General features: G+C 35.4%; 1 protein-coding gene across 3 annotated transcripts in view; it reads right to left on the bottom strand.

Annotated features, from left to right (window-relative positions):
- Positions 1-1,166: 1,166 nt before the first annotated feature.
- The window catches only part of ttc28 (tetratricopeptide repeat domain 28), a 287,139-nt gene continuing 262,779 nt past the window's right edge, over positions 1,167-25,526 (bottom strand). For 2 of the 3 annotated variants that reach the window (XM_051909035.1, XM_051909037.1), the window contains 12 exons: positions 17,430-17,570; positions 12,465-12,609; positions 10,972-11,151; positions 8,989-9,497; positions 7,300-7,547; positions 6,913-7,037; positions 5,484-5,715; positions 5,165-5,241; positions 4,998-5,021; positions 4,709-4,838; positions 4,510-4,617; positions 1,167-3,466 (listed from right to left, as the gene is read on the bottom strand). In XM_051909035.1, coding sequence (XP_051764995.1) covers positions 1,869-3,466; positions 4,510-4,617; positions 4,709-4,838; positions 4,998-5,021; positions 5,165-5,241; positions 5,484-5,715; positions 6,913-7,037; positions 7,300-7,547; positions 8,989-9,497; positions 10,972-11,151; positions 12,465-12,609; positions 17,430-17,570 — 3,517 coding nt within the window. In that variant the 3' untranslated portion in view covers positions 1,167-1,868. The remainder of the gene's footprint in view (positions 3,467-4,509; positions 4,618-4,708; positions 4,839-4,997; positions 5,022-5,164; positions 5,242-5,483; positions 5,716-6,912; positions 7,038-7,299; positions 7,548-8,988; positions 9,498-10,971; positions 11,152-12,464; positions 12,610-17,429; positions 17,571-25,526) is intronic. The other variant, XM_051909036.1, reaches the window with a different exon arrangement.

Raw genomic sequence — 25,526 nt, 5'->3', positions numbered from 1 at the left:
TTACATTCAAGGTACACATTTAATCAGTTCATGCATTCTCTGTGAATCAAACCCATTGGTAAGACCATCATCATTGTTTGAGCTACAGGAACGCTATATTTGCTGTTAGATTTATTAGCCTCCAGATCAAAATGTTGCTCATAATCATAACCATTAAAAAAAGAAAAAAAGAAAAAAAAACATATTCAGCTAAGTGCGTCCAAACTTTTGACCAGTGGTATACTACGGTACCGAAGGAAAAATAAGGAATAACTCCAAAAATACAGTGATATTATCAAAGCATATGTCTAATTTATATATATATATATATATATATATATTATCCATAAAACTCAAAACTGTGTCAAATTGCAGCCAAACATTCAGCTCCGATTTAACCACAAAATTAAAAGAAAAAAAAAATTTAAGGGTACCTATAATGTCCCTTTTCACAAGATGTAATATAAGTCTCTGGTGTCCCCAGAATGTGTCTGTGAAGTTTCAGCTCAAAATACCCCACAGATCATTTATTATAGCTTGTCAAATTTGCCACTATTTGGGTGTGAGCAAAAACACGCCATTTTTGTGTGTGTCCCTTTAAATGCAAATGAGCCGCTGCTCCCGGCCCCCTTTCCAGAAGAGGGCGGAGCTTTAACAGCTCATGCTTCGGTTGCTCAACAACAACAAAGCTGGAGAATCTCACGCAGCCAAAATGAGGATTGTCAGTAACGGTGTTCAGCCTTACATTGTTCAAACCGGAGTCGACACTGATGGAGAGACTCAGGAAGAAGTTACAACTTTTAGAATGAAACTGGACGTTTCTGAATGGTTAGTGGATAAATTTATGTAGTTGCTGTGGACTTGATTCAACTCATCGACTAGCATGTGCCGTCATGTTAATCTTTTGTGCAAATCCAGTGTTGAATTGACCCTCGTTTGTGAAGCAGTCCGGCGTAAAATGATGGCAACAACACTCTACTACAACAACTCTTCCTCTTCTCTAAAGCAACCCAACATGGCCTCGCCCCCTTTGTTGTGTGTTCTCGGGGGCGGGGTTTATGTAAATTTTGGGGTTTGTGATGTCACTAACCCAGAAGCTCGTTGTAGTCCCTACCAGCTGTTTGTTGTAGCGATTTCTATAAAAGAAAATATCTCCCTTTGAAAATGAACAGCAGACCACCACAGGAGTAAATTAAACTTTTTATTGAGACCATTTTACTGAGAAATGACTGGGATATGTCTGGATGAGAGTCCACATATGTAAAATCTCTGTTAAAAAGACATTGAATCACTGGAGAGCAAGAGAACCCATGCTGTAATACTGACACTCAATTCACATAGAAGTCAGGTCAGGTGCATCGTCACCATCTCAATAAAAATATGAAAATGTTTTTTTTTTTCCAACTTTTTTTGTGCATGGTTTGCTTCTTTAACAATATAAAACGTATAATACTGATTGCAAAACGTTGATTTAATTTACAAAACAAATAACTGTAATAACAATTACCATCCATAATAATAATAATAATAACAATAACAATAATTATATTTTAAAAAATGAAAGAAAAAAAAGAAAATAAACCAGTCAAAGCCGCATCATATTCACTAACACAAACAGCGAGCCTTTTTGTCTTTTTGTTGAAATACCATTTTGGTATAATCTCTTTTTTTTAATCTGACATGCCTTGCGCAGGTCTAAGATCAGTCTGCATATATAAACGTTCCTTTACAGTGTAGGTGGAAGCATAAGGATTATATGCTCTCTGCACGGAAAATAAAACAGTAGGCAGTTTGAGGCTTCTGGGAATGTGCACTTCCTAACCCAGACTGTCCTTTTCACTGTTTTCAAGAGTTATAAATACTCCAAATACTCCTTTAGGGACAGAATCTCAACATTTAGACGAAGGGAAGAACCGTCCTGGCGACAGGAACTTGTACCCGTTCCCCGTAGGCAGTCGGATGGGATGCGAACCCGGACTACTTCCGGTGGAAGCCGTCGGAGAAGGTGCGACTCTCTTCGGATCGAGTTTGCGATGGCCGTTGGGTGGATTTCTGTGCTCGAGAGGCATATCCTGGCCGGGCGAATCCTGACCCGCCACTCCATGCCGGGGCGAAAGATTCAAAAGGCCCAGGACGTCTCGTTTGGCGGTGCTCAGTTTACCGCCGCGGAGCACCCGCATTGGTCCCGAGTGCTGCTGTTGGGTCGCATTGGCCCAGAAGGTCTTGAGATTGTGGATCGCTTGGACTTTCTCGTCGATAGCGGCCAGTTTGAGTCGGTCGATATCTGGGGCGTCGGCCGGACTGGAGCGTGTCGAGCCCGTCGAGGAGTAGGACAGCGCCGGAGAGGGAGCGCTGCCGGCGGGCGACTGGTGGCCCGAGCTGGGCGAGATGTTGCTGGGAGAGCGGGAGATGTGGCCGCTGTAGGGCGAGCTGGGGTACTTGAGTTTAAACTGGGCGTGACTGTCAGAAGTAGGCGATGGTTGGCTGCCTTCCTTCAGGGATGTTTCAGACGTGGCGGGGCTGTTGTATCCCGAGCTGATCTTCTGGAGGGAGGATGTGCGGGAGGGCGGTTTGGGGCGCGTCGGGAGTGGAGACGACTGCGCCTTGATGCTCGCTCTGCTACTAGGCCGACTGAATGCGCTTGTCTCCGAGGAACGGAAAGCAGACCCTCCGGTCGGGGTTGGCGGACCGCCACCGCCGCTGCTCATCCCGTCACCCAGCGGGACGCTTCTCTGCAAAGTCTCGACAGCCCGCATGTGGCTTTGCGTCTCTTCCAGGATCTTCTGTGCCAGTTCCTGCGGGTCCAAAGGAGCTCCGGACGTACGCTCCTCTTGGGATTTCACAGTGCTGTCCGTCTCCGTGCTGGACTGGTCGGACTCGCCCGTGTCAGAGCTGCTCACCTTCCCGACCTTCTGGAACGGCGAGTTGGGGCTAGGAACCAGGGTGGCTTTAACTGGAGACGTCGGGGTGCTTACGCTCCCCCTTGAGGACACGGATACCGCATAACCCCTGCCGGCTCCGCCGCGCGCTGCGCCCCGATGGTTCCTGTGGTTAGCGGGACGAGGGAGCGTGTCGCATTGGCTACCCAACGGCTCGCTGCTGATTATACTGTATCCTTCATACTCTTCGTCATCATGTCCTCCTACGGCTCCATGCGGGGACGAGCGACTGCGTGGCACCGCTGTGTGCCTGTGGGATGCAAAGAGCCCGGCTCCACCCCGATGGCGCTCTAGTTCCTGCTGCCGAGAGCGCTGGCTGATAAACTCGGACGTGCCCTCGGGACGGGACAGGAAGCTCATGGAGGAGGCGATGGAACTCAGGCTGTAGACGGAGATGGCGTCTGAGGCCAGGCTGTCGGGGCATGGAGGGGAGAAGGGAGGGTTGGGATAGCCCATGGGCAGCTGGTGGGACACAGACTGCGCCGAGGCCAGAGACTCCAGAGACGATGAACTGTCCAGACTCAGACGCTTCGGCAGCTCAGTAGAGTCTAAAGGGAACATTAAAGCATTTCAAGTGGGAGTTATTAAAATGTCAGATGTTGTAACATGGCATTTGATATCTGTATTTTTAAGGGTGTGATTATTTAGCAATTTTATTGGCAGTAAAAATTGTAATAGTGATTATTTATATAATTATTTTTATGTAATGAATGACTATTATAATATTATGTAATTTTTTTAATTGTATATTTTTACCAATATTGCAATGAAAAATATATATATTACATATATACATATATATTTGTGATTACATTTAAGGGTGTATAGATACATTTTATAGGTGGTAAAAAGAGTAGTTGTGATTATTTATGTAATTATATTTATGTTATTAATGAAAACTGACTTTTTTCAAAATAATAAATCAATATATGGAAAAAAGAAAAATGGATGAAAATATGACCTAGTATTTTTAAAAATATATATTGTATATTTTTAGCAATATTGCAACAGATATGTAATATATATATATTAGTTATTGTCTTTTGACAAAAATGTAATTTAAGTAAGTCAAAAAATGACCTTTAAATATATATTTAAGGTCAGATCCATTCATTTTTGACTGAAATGTCATTTTGCTGACATTATATAACATTATAAATTTAAAAATAACATGATAACTTAATAATAACATCATAACATTATCTTAATGTAATAATAATGTAATCATACATTTATGTTTTACTTTTTATTGTTATTTTTTTCTTATACATCTGTTATGATTCTTTTTAAATCCTAGTAAAACACTTTAAATTAATATGAATATATATTAAATAATTTATATATATATATATATATATATATATATATATATATATAAATATAGAAATATAATATGAATATATATTAAATAATATTAAATAATTATATATATTAAATAATAAAAACTACTACTTTAGAAACTGTCTTTTTCTTAATCTTTGGTATAGATGGCAAAATAATAATAATAATAATAAAAACTTTACTAATTAAATTCCCAACAAAAAAATGTTTGTTGATGAGATTAACACTGTGAGGCTGGAATGACACTCACCAAACAGTGCCAGCAGTGACTGCAGAGCAAAGTGCATGGTGCGACGGTTGGCCTGTTTGCCCGTCTTCAACACCACCTCCTCCTGACCGACCTCACACAGGTCAAACCCTGAGAGAGAGAGAGAAAGAGAGAGAGAGACACCCATCAGCATGGAGTAAAGCATCTCGAGCGGTTACTCGTGTGCTGAAGCTGCTCTTACCCAGTGCAGCCAGGAACTCATGACAGCCAGGAAGTCTCCAGAGCTGCACGCTGATGGACACTTGAATGGGCGCGAGAGAGAAATCCTGCTCCTTCTCTCCAGACTGCAGCTGCACCAAAACCTGATGGAGCTGTGGGAAAATAGAGAAGAATCTCATGTCTAATGATGTCCAATATATAAAATGATTATTTTATTATTATTTACACTAAAACAGCACAGCTAAAAATAAACTTAAGTTAATTTACAGTAGTGTGTTAGTGTAGAGTTAGTTAGATATTTAAGCACTTACCATTCCCACAACATTTTTAACAGCCTTTAGTGGTAAGGTTAGGAAAAGAAAAGGAAAGAAGATTGTTAAAAAGCAAAAATGAGCATCACAATAATACAGCCGCACAGATAAGATCCATGAGCGCAGGATAGTTTTCAGAGCATGTGATATGTGGTGTGACGTCTCACCCGGTTGATGAGCTGCTCTCCGGTTTCTGAAGCCGTGATCAGTTTACACAACGCCTGCAGAGCAGGAGGAGGCAAACCTGCGAACATGAAGGACAAATAACTTTTAAAGTCACTTGAAACAACCCCAATGACCAACAAGTGAGAATTTACACATTTTACTTTCCCTAGTTTGACCATTGCACATAGCAAACAAAGAGTAATGACACTTCTATCTTTTTTTGGGGTTGCTTTAAAATGAAGAGCGTTCTGTGTGCTTGCAATCTGAGATTTTATTTTTCCTCATCATTTTGTTGTGTAATATAAGGACAGCGTGTCGTACCCAGCAGTGACTGTAGGGTGGTGCTGCACTGCTGCAGTCGGTCTCCAGGGTCAGTGGTGGGGAAGAAGACGGCCGCGGGGAGGCCCGTTCCAGCCGAGTCCAGTCTGAATCCCACCGCCGTCAGCAGAGCCTGCCAGCCCGGCACGCCGCCCACCTTATTCTCCACGCTCTGCTGAGACGTGTACATGGAGTTCCTCTGGCCGTTCTGAATGCGCTGGAGAGATTTCTCCACCTGGGGGAGCCACAGAGACACAGATGATCTGACTGTACAACACCAGACAAAAGTTTAGATGCACATACTTATTTTCTATTACTACTATTTTGGCATTTTCGATTGAAAATGAAAAAGAATATATTATAAATTAAATATTACAAATATAAAATTACTGTGTGTATATATATTTATACATATATACACACATATATATATATAGATAGATAGATACACTGTATATACATATTATAAATATGGTGTATATATATATATAAAATTACATTTTATACTTTAACATATATTAGAATAACATATTCTTAATATATTTCTATATTACTATATGCACATTGTTTGTAACATTACATTACATTACAATTACTGTATTACATATATAGTATATATATATATATATATATATGTACAGTATAAGATATATGTAATATAATGTAAACATACAGTATGTACATACAGTATATTATATATATATATAATTAAATTTAATGTTACAATGTGCATATAGTAATATAGATATACATGTTATATACATACTGCATGTGTGTGTGTGTACAGTATGTACATACAGTGGGTATATATATATATATATATATATATATATATATATGAAAAAAATACATTTTATACTTTAACATACAGAATATTATAATAGCATATTCTTTATATACTTCTATATTACTATATGCATGTTGTATGTAACATTAATTTTATTTACTGCACAAAATGTACTATATATAAGATAAAAATAACAATTACAATAATTAATATAATAGTAATGAAAACACATAGTAATAATAAACAAAAAACAACTGATGTATATACACACTATATTATATATGCGTATATATATATATATATATATATATATGGATGCTATATAAATACTATATGCACACTGTATATAAAATAAAATATAATTGTTAAAAGCACATAAAGTGTACTATATATTTCAATTACAATAATTAAAATAATAGTAATTAAAAAACAATTTAAATATATACACATAATATAGACACTATATATTTATATACACTCAATTATATACTACTAAATGGATATAATTATTGCAAATAAACACTAAATACACATAAATCAAAATAAATAATTAAAAATAATAAATAATAGCACACACACATATACATATTGTTAATAAATGTAAATGGCCCAGTGTTCCTGGTAAAGATGGTGTGTGTTTCTCACCAGGTGTAGCAGAACCCTCAGGGCATCTCTGGCTTTGTCCGGATACTGTAGGATCTCAGCCAGAGCCTGACCAATCAGAGATGATGGGCTGTTCAGTTTCACGTCACTGCCAATCAGCATAAAGCCTGTGGAGACGGATTCAAATCATGAGGAGTACAGCAAACAAACCTTAAAACTGTGCAGTATATACTCAATTCTGCCTACTTTATTTTGAAAACAGCAGTAGTGTGCTACACGACATCACTGTGCATGTAGTGTCAGTTATTTTAGATTTTCAGTCCACACTGCAGATTCACCACCGTATGATTTGTTTATATATTGCACATACATGCAATATAGTGTGAAAATTTGGATACTATGCATGGTATTATGGCACTGCGAACATACCTGCCCAGTTGGAGGGGTGTGAGAACTGTTTGCTGCTTTGAACGGTCTTCATGGCGTCTGCGAGAGCCGCGCTCGCTTTGGTGCCGTTGAGCAGAGCACTGTAGAATGCGTGGACGAACATCTTGGAGGCTGCGACGGGAACTGGCCACAGAGACACCAGCACACACTGAGCTCCAGCGGCCAGGAAAGCCCTCGTCAAACCCACCACCCCGTCCGCAGTTACTTTACTATCGGACTCCTGGTACGAGCTGCAGGGTTATGAAAACAGTCTATTAGCATCATGGAGCAGTAATTCACTGGAATACAGATGCTATTATCTTAAATAGACTGTAAAACTACAGTGGATGTGGCCGCAGTCGTGGTACAGCCTGTTAAACAGCAGTTATGTGTGAAAATGCTGATGTAGATGACGGTGGGCAGTACGAACAAAAGCTTATATAATGGTGTGAGGATTTTATATCTGGATAACAGTATATATTATGATTCAATGAGTTATATAAAATCATAGAAATAATTTTATATATATACATACATACATACATATATATATATATATATATATATATATATGCCTATTTTTGAAAATAAATAACTAAATAAACTTAATTCAATTAATTAAATAGATTTTTTTTTGGACCTTGGTGGACAAAAGCGAAATTTGCCTCACATTATGTAATGCATAAAAAACAAAAACAAAAAAACATTATATATATATATATATATATGTGTGTGTGTGTAATATATATTTATATATATATATATATATGTATATATATATATATATATATATATATATATATATATATATATTCTATCTATCTATCTATCTATCTATCTATCTATTTATATACAGTATATATATACAATGTGTGTGTATATATATATATATATATATATATATATATACACAAACAACTACTAAACATAGTATATATATATATATATATATATATATATATATATATATAAAAAATTTAATATAAAAATTCTAACTATCTATCTAAATATATATAAAAAATAAAAACATTATATATATATATATATATATATATATATATATATAAAAACAACTACAAAACATATAAAACATTAATATAAAAAATTTCTATCAATCTATCTAAAGATATATGAAAAACTAAAAACATTATATATATATATATATAAAAATTCTATCTGTCTATATACAGTATATATATATATATATATATATATATATACAGTGTAACTAAAAACATTATATATATATATTAACTACAAAACATAGTATACATATAAAAAATTAAATATAAAAATTCTATCTATCTAAAGATATATAAAAAATAAAAACATTATATATATATATATAAACAACTACAAAACATATAAAACATTAATATAAAAAAATTCTATCTATCTATCTATCTATATATCTAAAGATATATGAAAACCTAAAAACATATATATATTAACAACTATAAAAAATAGTATACATATAAAAAATTAAATATTTAAAAATTCTATCTATCTATAGTTTATAGATAGAACCACATTTAAAGCCACATGACACTGTGACGTTGTTCAGCAAACATAAGCAACTAAACACTGATAGGAACTTTTTAGAAAATCTCAACAGTTTGACACAACTCTACCATTGCATGACCATAATGCCCAGCCCAGAGTATAAACTGATCTGGAAACACGTCTACTGACCCGAGCACGACTAGTTTAGTGGGCAGCCTGAGATCGAGGATATCGGCGGCGGTGAGCAGGAACTCCTGCAGCGGCGGGCTGTCACAGATGCTCTCAGCATCGCTGGCGTCGTCTGGCACACGCAGACTCTCTGGGATGGTGTAGTTGGATTTCACTCCGCTCTCTCCACCTCCTGCTCCTCCGCCAGAAGCCGCTGCCACCGCTCCAGAGTTGGCGTCCTGGCTGGGCGTGAGGACCAGGGCCGCCAACTTCCAGGAGATGTGCGTGGCAAAGTGGGCGCACTCGGCCTGGGTGAGGGCGCTCATAACCCGCTCCTTGGTGGCGGCGGGGCCGGCCAGCGGCTGGCAGCCCAGTAGATCGGCCACCATGTGTGCCTCCTCCTCAGCGCTGGGCATCGGACCCCAAAGCCAGCGGTCCATCACTGACGGCGGCAGCCGAGGGTTTCCAACCACCGCAGCCATCGAGCTTCCTCCATTACACAGAACCGGACCGGTCCGTCGAGGATGAACCTGATGAAAATGATGAATTTGGTATCAAAAATATTTATTGAATATTAAAGTTGACATGAAATCAAATCAATTTTTTTTTTTTTATGGAATATTGCAGTGATAATTATAAATGATTCTTTATTCGTTTATCAAAATATCTTCCCCTCCCTCTTGCCTCATCTCTTCTCTGATGATGAGGGCGGGGCAACCTGTCACTCACATGAGATCCACCAATAGCAAACCACAACTATCCAATCAATTCCCCACAGACAAAATCAAGCCCCGCCCCACATTTGTTCTTGTTTGAGAAGCGTTTCACTCAGATATACGATACAATAGGGAAGAAAAGACTATCACTAGTTGCGCTTCATGCCGACTTTAATGTTTGGCATGTTGTTGTTGGTGATTTATAAAAGCATGAAGGCACTCAAGGCTGTAAAGAACATTGATTTTACCACAGTAAATGGGGTTTTTGACATTCCCCCTCACGTCATATCAAACAACGCTTCTTAATTATGGTAAAATCACTGTATCGCTCAAGTCTCATTGCTTTATTGCTTTATTATTGTCTGAAACACCTTAAGTGTTGTTACTGTTAAATAAAACAAACTATTATAGTTTGTGTAATAGTTTTTGTTAATTGAAATAAAGTTGAAATAAAACAAAATATAAATATTAGATGAAAAACTTTAAGTTAAAAAAAAACAAACAGAAATTAGAAAAGTTGCTTTGGCAGCTAAATTAAATAAAATAAGTTTAAATTAAGCTTAAGTATTAAAATCACTAAAACTAAAAGACCTAAAAGAAAAACCTAATAAAAATGACAAGCACATAACACATTTACTACATTTATTATTATAAAGATTTATTATATATTAAAAAAAAATGTATATATTAAATAACCATGTAAAAATGCCTATTTTTGACAATCTAGCAAATTTAAAAAAAAAAAAAAAAAAAAAATGTTGTTGTTGTTGTTTTTATTTAAGACTTGATGGACGCAACCCAAAAGTTCAGAATATACAAAACAAAACTAAAAATATTAGAGCTAAAACAGCCTGACATTGTATTGCTTGAGTTAAAAAACAAACAAACAAAACATTAAAACAAACAAACAAACAAACAAACAAACACAGGCACATAGTAGTATATATCAGTGTTGTTATTGTTAACTAAAAGTAAAACTATTAGAAATAATTTGTTGAAAAAACTAAAAAGTAAAATAGAAAATTAGAAATGTTGCCTTGAAAACTAACTGAAATAGTTAAAGCTGAAGTGCTAAAATTACAACAACTGAAAAAGGTATAAATTAAAGCTATATATATATATATACACACACACACACAGTATCTATCTATCTATCTATCTATCTATCTATATCGTATATATATATATATATATATATATATATATATATATATATATAGCTGTAAATATAAAATTAAAAGCTAATAAAAAATGTAAAAATGTTAAAAAACAATAGTAGTGCACGTACTTTAGCGGTGTTCCCCAGACTGCCGATGGACGGTACGGCGATGAGACTGAAGCGCTCGTACAGGTACTCATTGGACGAGCTGCCCTTCAGCAGAGCAAACGGGATGAGATACAGCTCGCCCTCCAGAACCAGAACCAGCTGCCGGTGTCTGCCGACCGGACCGCTGGAGTGCATCAGACCCTACAGGAAAACACATCGCATGTTCAAAACCACACTACATAATCAAATTATCATTCATGGCTCTAAAATCGAATTGGGTGAGCCACATTTTAATTAAAATAAAACAGCAGACATTGAAAAATAAAATAAAATAGAATAAAATAAAAATAACGCATTACAAGTAACGTGCATTATGTAATCAGATTACTTTTTTTGATGTAACGCAATTAAAGTAATGCATTATTTTATAAATATTTGAGTTACTTTTTATTAACCCTCTGGTGCTCTTTGGTCATTTTTGACTGAACAATTGTACATTTTTTTTTTTTTTTACTTCATTGGAATTGTACGAAGCTCGCTTACTATGTGAACACACACACACACACACACACACACACACACACACACACACACACACAAAAATCATGGACATGATGCAAAAAAGTCAAATGGTCCTGAAAAAAATAGTCACACGTCATCCTCACGTCAAAAATGAGCGCATTGGAAATGAATGGGAGACGAATTTCATCTAGTGGACACGTTTGGTACTGCAGCCAAACAAAATCTTACTGAAAGCTAATTTTTTGAGATATCAAGCTCAAATTTGGAATGCAACTTGTTTAGATTTATTTTCTCACAGATTTAGATTGAAACAGGCTTTGGAAAATATATATTTCATATAAAAATTGAAAATAGTATTTTTGCGCATTTTGCATAACAATAAACATACAATTCTATAACATTTAAGTTAACTTTTTAAAACTTTTTTCACTTCAGCAATAATCTGCCAAGCGTCATCTTTAAAAAGAGATCAAAATTAAGTCTGTGCTCCAAAGCATTCAAGATTTAAGCTCAAAAAGTGAATAAATAGATAATAACTACGGCATAAATATAATTTAGTACCATAAAATCCCCTAAAAATATCAATATCATTATCGAACTAAAATATAGTAAATTCATTTCATGGAAAAAAATAAATAGATAAAAAAATCGGTCATTATTGATTATCATTATCATTATTGACCACCACACGAAGAGCACCAGAGGGTTAAAAAAGTACTGCACATTACTTTTCAGTTTAATTAATTTGCTGAAACATTTTTTAGACTACTGAATTAAAATTCTCTCTCTTCTCTATAATATAGACACTTAGACACAGACAAAAAGTAACAAAACAACGCGTTATTTGACATAAAAGTAGCTAAGTAACGTAAATAGTTACTTTTTAAAGAAGTAACGCAACATTGTAACATATTGCTTCTAAAAGGAACCTTCGCCATCACTGATCATTCCAGTAATTGTTTGAACACTGGTGAAGTGTGCCGCAGTCTTACCCCCTCCATCGGGGCGATGAGCAGGTCGTAGAGCGCTCGTAACGGGGGTTTGCTGAGCGCACTGGCGCGGCGCGGCAGAGACGAGGTGCCCTCCTTCACCGGAGACACCGTGTTACTGAAGAGACTCGTCATACTCTGACAACTCCTGAAACAACATGACAAACACTCTGTACTTTTAAAACAGCATGTATCCGGTGATAAAAATCTTGCATGTTTAATTCGTTGAGTAGTGTCTAGTTATACTCAGACTCACAAACAAATGGCTTCATTTTGCATTTTAAATTGAGTTTTGTGTAAAGTCATGAATGAGATGTTAAATATAATGGTTGATATTGCTTCCAGTCCAGCAATCACACTGGAAATACAGATAATCAGCATTCTGAACACACTATATTCTTTTTAAGTAAAAAGAGTATGTAGTGTGCCAAGACATTCACAGTGACACAGGAGAACAGATCGGATAACTTCACACCACTGCAGAGAATACTAGACATATGAAACTAACACTAGATGGCGCCGTACACCTAAGAAACAGCTCGTGTTTTATAACAGCAGGTCATCATGGGTCAAGGCTGGACTGTTGTGGTACAAACACTCTTTCACAAAAATAAACTACATAAAAATAGCAGAATCACAAAATGTGTTTTATTGAAAACGTCACTGTGAACCTCTTAGAAGAAAGATAGAATTACAGCTGTACAAATAATAATAATAATAATAATAATAATAATAATGTTATATTGTATACTAATGGCAAATAATAATAATAAAATCAATAATAATTAGAATAATTAAGAATATTATATTCCATATTAATGACAAAAATAATAATTATTAAATGTTTAAATAAAAATAATTAAACATTTTATATTGTATACTATTGACAGATATATTAATTATTAGAACAATTAAGAATAATTAAGAGTGTTATATACATTATATATATATATATATATAATATACTGACAAATAATATTAAAAATAATAATTATTATTATAAAAATAATAATAAAACAATAATTAGAATAGATAGAATAAATATTAATTATTTATTAATTAATAATTAATATTATATTGTATACTAATGACAAATATAATTATTATTATTAGAATAATTAAGAATAAATAAGTGTTATATCGTATATTAATGACAAATAATAATAATAAACAAATTAAGTGTCATACTGTATACTAATGAAAATTACATTATTTTTTATTATAAACAAATAATAATAATAATAAAACAATAATTAGAATAATTAATAGAATAATTAATTCATTAATTCATTATTAATAATATTAAATTGTATACTAATGACAAATATAATAATAATTATAAATAGAATAATTAAGAATAATTAATAGCGTTATAATGTATAATAACGACAAATAATAATAATAATAAACATCAATTAATAGTGTTATACTGTATACTAATGACAAATAAAAACAATAAACAAAAAATAAACAATTAAAATAATTAAGAACAATTAATAATATTATATTGTAGACTACTGACAAATATAATAATTATTATTAGAACAATTAAGTGTCATATACATAATAGTAATATATAATAGCGTTATACTGTATACTAATGACAAATAATAATAATAATAAACAATGAAACTATTATATATTTTTGGCAGAGGAATGGTTTATTGTAATTCTTATGTTTTATTAAATGTAATAATTCATTGATCATTATTGTGTCGAGTGCTCGGCTTCATGTCATGTCTGGTGAAATCACAGTAACTCCAGTGTCTTTATTCCCACAGTTCATCACTCTGGATCTCTGGGAATAAAGACAGAAGCCACATCACCTTACAGACGACATCAAAACACCTCGTTATTAAAGAATCTGTGTAGGTGTAACGACCCCACATACTCCAGGTCTAATCGCCATCGCTATGGTAACCGAACAGCACCGCAGACAACTTCCTTCCCACTTCCTGTCACGGAGCTTTATGATTACACGCCTTCAGAGGGATCACAGACCTTCCGGCGACACACAGGTGTCTCATTCTCCCAAACTCTGGCCTCCGTTTGGAGGTTAATCGGGTGATCAAACACGCCTCGTCAATGTTTAATGAGCGTCAGCGATTGGTTCGACATCAGACCCAATCAAACGACAGGAGGATCATTTGTGTGATGACAAGATGGATTATTAAAGAGATTAATTCAGCCAAAAAATACAATTCTGGTGTTATTTACTCGTTCCAAACCTGTGTGAAAAATCCTTTTCGTTAACTGAAATAAAGCTGAAATAAAATATAATATAAATATTCATGAAAAGCTTATTTTTTAAGGTTTTCATTGAATATTTGATTTATTTTATTTAATCTTTATTTAATTTATTTATATTATATTAATATTTTTTAGCAATTTCAGTACTTCAACTTTATTTTATTCAGTTTATTTCAAGTTTTTAAGTTTAATTTGAAGTACTAAAATAACTAAAACTATTTAAAATTGTTTTCTTTAAATGCAATAAAGATTAAATAAAATAAAACAAATATTCAAAGAAAAACTTGAACTTGAAATAAAAATAAATAAAATAAAGCTAAATAAAAATATAAAAAGCACATAAAAAATGACTAAAATTTAAACCAAAAATTAAAATGAAAATATAATAAAAGCTAATATTATTAAATATTATAATTGCATAATACATTATTGTTAATAGAAAATAAAAATATTAAAAATAATTTTCTTTAACTTAAATAAAGCTGAAATAAAATAAAATAAAAAAAGCTTAAATAAAAAGCTTAAATAAAATAAAATGATTCAAGGAACAATTTGAACTTGAAATAAACTAAATGAAATAAAAAAACTAAATATGACAAAAAACAAAACAAAACAATAAAAATAACAAAAGCACATAACAAAATGATTAAAACTTAAACCAAAAATGAAAAAATAAAAATAAAAGCTATTATTAATAAATACTGTAATAGTGTATAAATGCACTATATTCCATCTCTTATTAAAAAAAAATCAATTTAACTCGTTATTCACTGATAATCTATACTTCCAGTGATTGTTCAGTGAATGAATCATTCACAATGATTTCAGATGATTCACTGAAAAGATCCGTCTCAAAAGAACAACTCATTAATGAATCATTTTCAGTATTTAAAACGATTTTCAGTGAATAAACTCTTAAATTAGAGTCTGTCCCTCACGCAAATCTATCAAATGACTTCAGAAGACTTGAAACACAGCCATTTTAACCACTTATTTGTTTTAGAACAAAGAAAGTCAAACAGGTTTGAGTGTGAGTGAACGATGCCTGAATCGTCGTATCTGACTGAATTGTTAGTTTAACACAGTGGCACATGCTCATTAGTGAATTGCGCTCAGGGACGACTCTTTGTTTTAATGAATACAGAGAGATGTGCGGCTCTGAGAGCTCTTAATGAGAAGCGCAGCTCTAATGATGACCGCTCTGACCCCGTCTTTAACAGCACCTCCTGCCCTCGCTGTTCCTGTCGTAGCTGTCGTCTTCCTCCCTCCCTCCCCCTCTTTCAGTGCTAATAACGATCCTTCTTTCTCTCCTAATGAATGAAGATGTGAAGGACTCGGACTATCCCTCCATACTGGCTCCCTAATTATCATCCGTCTGAGCTGCTCCTTTCCACCGGCAGAGTTTAGATCCATTATGAGCAAACATGTTTACTAATTGCTTAATGATTTGGTGTTTGATTGGGTTTTTCTCTACTATTTGAGTGATTTTCTCTTCCTGTAGATTAATATCAAATGGTTTATTTAGGTTAAATATAAACATATGCCAGATCTAGAACAAGAAAAACCTATTTGTAATAAAAAACTATAGATTAAATGACAAGTTTTAGAAGTCTTATGCTGGTACACAAGTATATCAATCGACTTTCATCAAAAGCTAATCAAAATTATGTTGCATCTCAGTATATATGACCTTCACAGACCAGATGTTTTGGTCTTGGTCTTGATTCTCAGAAACAAAAGTTCACCATAAAATTGGTCCACACAACTTGTGCAATTGTCCAATAGCAATCCGACAAAAATTTAACTTGTTATTCACTAATAATCTTTACTTCCAGTAACCAGACCAGTGAACAAATCATTCACACACATTCACAATGATTCATCAGATAGATCTAATTCAAAAAGTTATTTTCAGTTGGATCTTTTCAATGAATCATGAACTCTTCTGAACAAGCCATGGTGGATTTTTAGTGAAGTTAAATTTGGGTCTCTTCCTCAAACAAATCTATCATTTAACTTCTGTCATATAACAAACAATTTTAATCAGTTTCATGAAACTTTAAAGGGGACCTATAATGCCCCTTTTCACAAGATGTAATATAAGTCTCTGGTTTCCCCAGAATGTGTCTGTGAAGTTTCAGCTCAAAATACCCCACAGATCATTTATTATAGCTTGTCAAATTTGACCCTATTTGGGTGTGAGCAAAAACACGCCGTTTTTGTGTGTGTCCCTTTAAATGCAAATGAGCTGCTGCTTCCGGCCCCCTTTCCAGAAGAGGGTGGAGCTTTAACAGCTCACGCTTCGGTTGCTCAACAACAACAAAGCTGGAGAATCTCACGCAGCCAAAATGAGGATTGTTAGTAACGGTGTTTAGCCTTAGACAGGGTTTATGTAAATTTTGGGGTTTGTGATGTCACCAACCCGGGAAGAATCTTGTTGTAGTCCCTACCAGCCGTTTGTTGTAACAATTTCTGTAAAAGAAAATATCTCCCTTTGCATTGAGCTTTGAGCGTCGTAACTTTGCAGATGTTGTTTATGCTCAAACAGCAACATTACACACTAACTAAAAAATCATGAAATCATAATCAAGAACCCCTTTAATGTTGTTTTTTGTCATTTTGACCTTCTTCATTATACTAAAAAGAACATCTTGAAAATGCTCTCAGAAAGCTCGAGTTTTCTGAGCTGCTTCATGAGATGATTTCTGTGTGTCTGACCTGTTGAAGAGGTTGTTTCTGGAAACCATCCTCAGGAAGCCGGTCGGGTCAGTCACTGAGTTGAGTTTATTATTGAGTTCTTCAAACTGCTGGTCCAGAAGGTCTCCAGCTTCGCTCTCGGTCTCGCTGCTGGAACACGCTCTGAAACACACCGAACACAATGTTATTTATTCAAGCAGTAAGACATGAGAGTGTTACAGTTATTTTACCACAGCTGAGGGCTGATGTTAGGTACAAAACATAGTACAATCACTGCAGAGGATTGCTTTTTGGGAAAAAAGGGCAATAAATAATTGAATGTAGTAAAACTAAAAATCAAAACAAAATTACTTCTGGCAAGTATAGTTATTTATTCAACAGCAATGGAATAATTGATTCTGATTGGCCAATCATGGAATTCTGAGGTCATAAGGTCATTCTGAAGTATTTTTTCCATTCATTTTTACCATAGGGATTTAAAAAAAGTCTTGAAAAAGTGTTATAGGCGATGAACCAAGCCAATCAGCAACAAGGTGAATCACAACACTATAAACTTTGATTTGAAGCAAAGAAGTATTTGAAAATCGGACAAAATACAAAGGTACAAGAATGTGAACCTATTTTTTAACTTATATTTTAAGTTTACTGTGCACACATATACAAATATTTAAGTATTTTGAGAGCGACTTGATTACGTCATTCACAGTACTTCATGGGAGTGGGCGGAGCTAAAGACCTATTTTGGTGCATTTTGATTGTGCCGACTCTGATTGGTGGAATTTTCTGTACAGCATCATGGGTAATGTAGTTTTTCACCACGAATTCTGCTGTTGAACAGGATTATTTTAAGAATAAATTGAAATGATGCTGGTTGACGGCTTCAACAGAACCAAATACCATGGATTAACAGTCTCATAGATCACAGGGTAACAGTTATTAGGAGTTTTTACTTCCGGAACCCAACTGTTGCACAGAGAGGTAAAAATCCCATTAATTTCCTTTTAATTTCTATAAATTAATTGTTTAACTTACAAACCATTAAAGACAGATCTACTGTATACTGCAAGGTTGTTAATCAATGGTGTATGCAACTCATTTTTTTTAAATAATCGTGTTTAACAGTGGAATGGTGAAAAACTACATTACCCATGATTCTGCAGAAAAATCTTCACCAATCAGAGAATTGCAGCAAGTAAATCGCACCAAACAAACTCTTAGCACCTGAACACCGTTACCGATAATCGCCATTTTGGCTGCGTGAGATTCTCCAGCTTTGTTGTTGTTGAGTGACCGAAGCATGAGCTGTTAAAACTCCGCCCCCTTCTGGAAAGGGGGCCGGGAGCAGCAGCTCATTTGCATTTAAAGGGACACACACAAAAACGGCATGTTTTTGCTCACACCCAAATAGGGGCAAATTTGACAAGCTATAATAAATGATCTGTGGGGTATTTTGAGCTGAAACTTCACAGACACATTCTGGAGACACCAGAGACTATATTACATCTTGTAAAAGGGGCATTATAGGTCCTCTTTAACTTAATCAAGTTTCCTTAGCTATGAAAGTGCAACATCTGAGTGATGAAATGCTCTCCGCTTATCAATACTGCTGTCAAACATCCTCGGTTTTATATCCAGACATGCACATGTTTGTTGACTTTTCATTCCCGACATCCATTGAGATGCAATGCAAAATAACAGAAACAATTTTATAAACGACCAAACAACTCGAGCACAACGGCAGCCACAATCACTGATAATTACACACGAGTCTCTCGACGTGTGAACGCGTGAGCAAATTTCTCTGATTAGCTTTAATGAAAAAACAGATCTCTTCAGTAATCTGACTCATCTGAGACGACACACTTAGATACCTCTATTGGGTTAATAAGGTTTTATCCACCTCACCTCAATTACACACCAAATGTGCTTCATTTGTACCTAATGCACGACGCAGATGTTCTGCTGATTATTTTGGACGTGGCATTAAAACATGTCGATATGAAGAGATTTGAATGTTCTGCAGACGTCTGAATAGCTCATTAGCACGTGTTTACTTGAGCACTTCGCTCTGAGAATGAAAGGGAATGCCTGGTAATCGTGTCCCCTAGATTTCCAAACTATTCCAAGGCGTTCCTCTCATTTTATGTCCTTAATCTCCGCAAACATGTTCGCACTCCCTCTAGAGACGGAAGCCGTCCCAAATCCTGTTGAAATGTTAATTTAATTCTCTGTCAGGATGCACCCCTCTAGGATGGGAATAATCTCGTTTTGGTGCCAACTAGAAATGAAAAGCACCGGAGGAGCCGGAGAATGAGATCTGCTCTTGTGCTTAAAGCGACATACTTTGACCCAGTCGTGGGGCGAGAGGTTGCATCTACGACCCGTCCGTGTGCTCTGAGCTGTAGTGGATGTGGATGTGGGAAGTTTGCATTGGAAATGAAGATGGCTCCGATGTGGAGACAGCGCTGTGGGCCACATGTGTCAGGCTGAGATATGCGAGGATGCTCTGAAAGGAAAAACCTTTCTAACACCCTTATAGGAACATCCACCTGGAGGGCAAAACAAGGCTTTCCTCTGCTGCCCTCCAGTTATTTTTACCAGGTTTGAGCAAAGTACTAATGTAGTAAGACTGTGATATTAAAAGACCAAATTTAAAGGATTAGTTCACTTCAGAATTAAAACATCCTGATAATTTACTCATCCCCATGTCATCCAAGATGTTTATGTCTTTCTCTCTTTAGTCTAAAAGAAATGAAGGTTTTTGAGGAAAACATTCCAGGATTTTTCTCCATATAGTGGACTTCACTGGGGTCCAAATGTCAGTTTCAGCGCAGCTTCAAAGAGCTCTACACGATCCCAGAAGAGTTTTCCGGTACTTCCATCTATGTCACGTGTGAACTTTCCAACGTGATTACGTAATGCGTGGCGCATCACAGAGCAGTGCAAGATGAGCATTTGTGGTTAAAAAGTATATAATTTTTTATTTATTTATTTTTTTAGGAAAATGACCGATGGTTTCTCTAGATAAGACCCTTATTCCTCGTCTGGGATCATGTAGAGCTCTCTGAAGCTGCACTGAAACTGACATTTGGACCTTCAACCCGTTGATCCACTATATGGAGAAAAATCCTGGAATGTTTTCCTCAAAAACCTTCATTTCTTTTCAACTGAAGAAATAAAGATGTGAACATCTTGGATGACATGGGGGTGAGTAAATTATCAGGAAATTTGAATTCTGAAGTGAACTAATCCTTTAATAAAGGTTGTTCACACTGGGTTTGAGTTTGATTACTCCTCTGGAGTTACACTTTATATATATCATTTCAGGACAAAGTGAAATAAAATTACAAAATGTGCAATATTCTTATATGAAAGTAACAGTGTTTTATAGTGTGTAACTCATTGTATGTTTATAGTGTGTATTTTACTGTACTTTTTTAGTGTTTATTCATTGAGTGTACAGCCTTGTCATTTCCTCTTACTATTATTATTTATTTTGTTTCATTTTTTTTTTTTTACTGCTGACTCTAAGAGCTTTGCTCAAAAATTCTGCACTGGTACTGTCTCTGTGTGTATAAATGGCAAATAAAACTTCAAACTCAAACTGAAAGCTGTTTACCAGCTAAATTTGAACACGCTGTCTGCGGCGGATGCGCTTGAAAGCCATTTCTGCTGAGACAAGCAGCAATAAGAATGCATTAGTCTATAATATGCAAATTATACATCATCAACAGCAGTTTATTTCCTCAAATTAGGCTGAATTGCTTTATGAACCATAACTCAAACCACAGCTTTCACAACAACCAAACAAACAAACTCAAATGGACCTGGGAAATCACTAAACACTGTAGTGTGAAACGCCCTAATTAGTGGCGTTTACTTGGTCAATTATCACTATTACTGCTCATACTGAGAGTTAATGATTGATCAAACCCTTCACCATATTAAATATCAATGTGCAACTCTTTCTGTACTGTTTTGTGCTACAGGCATTAACGATTCCTCAAATCATATGTCTCATTGAGGAGACCCTGACAGCAACACAGTGTCTGCCCAGATCTGGCCCACATCTGGTCCGCAGGTAATCCACATGTACAAGATGTGGGCCGGATCTGGGCCACACTATGTTGCTGTCTGGGGAAGATGATCTGCTTCATATTATGTTCACCTGCTAAATGATAGAACAAGCAAATAACTTCATATTTCACATTATGAATTTTTATATCTCATAATTTTACTGAATTATGACTAATTTTACTGAGCTATACATTATGACTACATTTCTCGAAATACAACTTTTGATGTTGAATAATATTATTATATATCTTATAATATGACTTCATATATTAATGAAATCATATATATATATATATATATATATATACACACACATACATATAAAATGACTTCAAATCTCACAATATGACTTCATTTATCTCATATTACTATATATAAATCATAAAATTACTTCTTATCTCACATTATAATTTTATATATCATGAAGTATGACTATGTATCATATATATCTCATAATACTCCTATATATCTCACAATATGACTTCATATCTCATCATACATATTTATATATTTTGAATTATGACTTTATATATCTCAAATATATAATTACATTTACATTACAATTACATATGACATTACATTTTCTCAATATATATCAAAATATGACTTTATATGTCAAATATTACTATACATCTCACAATCTGACTTCATTTTCCACATTGCTTTATATATATCATAAAATTTGTATATATCTCGCATTATAATTTATTATATATCATGAAGTATGACTATGCATCATATATATCTCATAATATTCCTATATATCTCACAATATGACTTCATATCTCATCATACATATTTATATATTTTGAATTATGACTTTATATATCTCAAATATATAATTACATTTACATTACAATTACAAATGATATTACATTTTCTCAATATATCTCATCTCACACTGTGACATAATATCTCCAAATGCAACTTTATAATATTACTATATATCTCATATATCATATTACTGAAGTCATATATATATATATATCGAAATATGACTTTATATGTTGAATATTACTATACATCTATTTTCCACATTGCTTTATATATATATCATAATATTTGTATATATCTCGCAGTATAATTTTATATATCATGGAGTATGACTATGTATCTAATAATATTACTATATATCTCATAATATGACTTCATATCCCATAATATATCTTTATATATCTTGAACTATGACTTTATATATCTCAAAATATGACACTGCATTTTCTCAATACATCTCATCTCACACTGACATAATATCTCCAAATGTGATTTTATATTTCTCAGAATATGACTTTATATATCACGTATATGACTACTTTGTTTGCATTAAATCTTATCTCACATTTGATTTTCTGCTCTGGCTTCAATACTCAAGTCATATCTGGAGACCGGAATATCATAGAGACACGGGCATGAGCTCATTTCCACCAGAATACCCTAGCAACTATACAGCAACGCCCTGGCAACCAACCTTCATGGTGCTGAGTTTTGCATGGGCAAACACCAGTCACATTAACAATCCCGCTGAAACTGTGCATTAATCACAGAATTATTCTGATGAATCTCACTGATCGGTCTCAACTAAAGGGTGGAAGAGGTCTCGCTAAACGAGGCATAATCGCTCATATTGCAGACGGTTGCGGGTATCACAGTTCCTATTCGTGCCTCTTTCTCTCTGCACAATGAATGGGGTCTTCAAAGGTGGCATATTGCACCCAACCAAGTGGAAAAGATTGCTCGCAGCCCCTCAGTCAAGCGCTAAATTATCCTTTAATGGGCAGGGATGAGCGCAGAGCTCACTGGGAGAAGCCATCACACCTCTAGTGACTAATGCGCTGGCACCAGAGACTCGCAGCTTTCCACACGCGTACAATAATGGCCTTTGTTTCAGGCTGCTGCTTAATTCACACCAAGAGCTTCTTGCCACGTTCTGCCATCCTTCTCTCTCTCTGCATTCTGCTCCTCTAAACCTGCCAGCGTCTTCACCTAATTACATGTCAGAGTACACTCAACACTGCAGCACTGACTCCTCTCAAAGCGTCGGAGAAACCTCCATGTGAGAGGTGAATACCTCCTCAGCTGCCACCCACTTAGAGCCACAGACCCAGAGATCAGTGCGGTGTGGCCTCCAGTCCCGCTGCGGCATGTGACAGCATCGCTGAGATGTGCTTCCTGCAGGGCATGAACGAACACACACACGCACACTCAACCCCGCTGCGCTCGCTGCCACCAACCAACCTGACCGCATCCATCAAGGTATATTTAGGAGGTTGCAGACTTTCACACTAACATACCCACAGCTGCATTCTGCTGCACTGGACATGCTCTTTTATTGGGGAAAACATATTCGCAAACCTTACATATCAACATTCCCTTCCACCTAGCAATGGCAATGCCCTGGTGAGTTTTGCACAGACAAACACCATTCATATTAGTGAATATCTAAATTATAAATAACTAGCGACAAATCTGGGCAATAAAAATACATCTTGCTACTTGGATACGCATTTACACTGTGACTTAAAGGATTAGTTCACTTCAGAATTAAAATTTCCTGATAATTTACTCACCCTCATGTCATCCAAGATGTTTATGTCTTTCTTTCTTCAGTCGAAAAGAAATTATGGTTTTTGAGGAAAACATTCCAGGATTTTTCTCCATATAGTGGACTTCACTGGGGGCCAACGGATTGAAGGTCCAAATGTCAGTTTCAGTTTCAAGGCTCTACACGATCCCAGACGAGGAATAAGGATCTTATCTAGCAAAACGATCGGTCATTTTCTAAAAAAAATAAAGTTTATATACTTTTTAACCACAAATGCTCGTCTTGCACTGCTCTGCGATGCACCACGCATTACGTAATCGCATTGACATAGGCGGAAGTACCTGCAGTAGGGCGAAAAACTCATTTTCTCCTCCAACTTTAAAATCGTCCGATATCGCTGTTTTACCTTTTTTTGTAAAGGCCGTTCGACTTAGTCTTTGCACGTTCGCTTTGTAAACACTCGATCAGTACTTCCACATACGTCACGCGTGACCTTTCCAACGTGATTACGTAATGCGTGGCGCATCGCAGAGCAGTGCAAGACGAGCATTTGTGGTTAAAAAGTATATCATTTTAATATTTTTTTAGAAAATGGCCGATCGTTTCACTAGATAAGACCCTTATTCCTCGTCTGGGATCGTGTAGAGCTCTTTGAAGCTGCACTGAAACTGACATTTGGACCTTCAACCCGTTGGTCCCCATTGAAGTCCACTATATGGTGAAAAATCCTGGAATGTTTTCCTGAAAAACCTTAATTTATTTTCGACTGAAGAAAGAAAGACATGAACATCTTGGATGACATGGGGGTGAGTAAATTATCAGGAAATTTTAATTCTGAAGTGAACTAATCCTTTAAGAAAATTTACTGGCTAATCAAATGTTAAATAACACTGAATAGTCATCACTGTATAAATTATATAAAAAAAAACATAGATTAATCCTTATTAAAGTTACAAAAGTTATTCAGTCAATAGCAGTGAGTGATTTTTCTTTGCGTTTTGTTGTTTGATTAACATTAAGGACACAGACGTTAGCAGGTTTATTAGGCTGCTGTCACTTTAAGAGCTGCACAGATCCAATATACTGTTACACATGTGTTTTCTTCCTCAACTGTTTATGTTCACAAGACATAACTGACTATATTTAAGAGGATACTTGCCAAGACGGGCATTTTCAAGCACAAGAAGATGTGAAAGAGAGCTTAATTCAGTATTCACACGCTGTCAGACGTGGATTTCTGGGCACATACTTCAGATGTTTGCGAACACTTCAGAAAACTTTCCACACAGCGAGTAACGAATTGAGTTCCCTTTCGCGTCTTCTTGCGCTTGAATATTTAAATTGGCAAGGCTTTAACTTTCATGACGATGCAGCACTGTCCCATCAGCTGTCCTGAGCGTCGCTCACGTTCATCTTCTCACAACACTGCATTGCTAGAATTGATTCTAGTCGCTTCATAAAATTAAGGTTGAACCACTGCAGTCACATGGACTATTTTA

Source organism: Ctenopharyngodon idella, chromosome 10 (assembly GCF_019924925.1).
Source record: "Ctenopharyngodon idella isolate HZGC_01 chromosome 10, HZGC01, whole genome shotgun sequence".
Lineage (NCBI taxonomy): Eukaryota > Metazoa > Chordata > Actinopteri > Cypriniformes > Xenocyprididae > Ctenopharyngodon > Ctenopharyngodon idella.
Note: the sequence above shows the minus strand (reverse complement) of the source record. Positions and strands in the feature narration are given on the sequence as shown.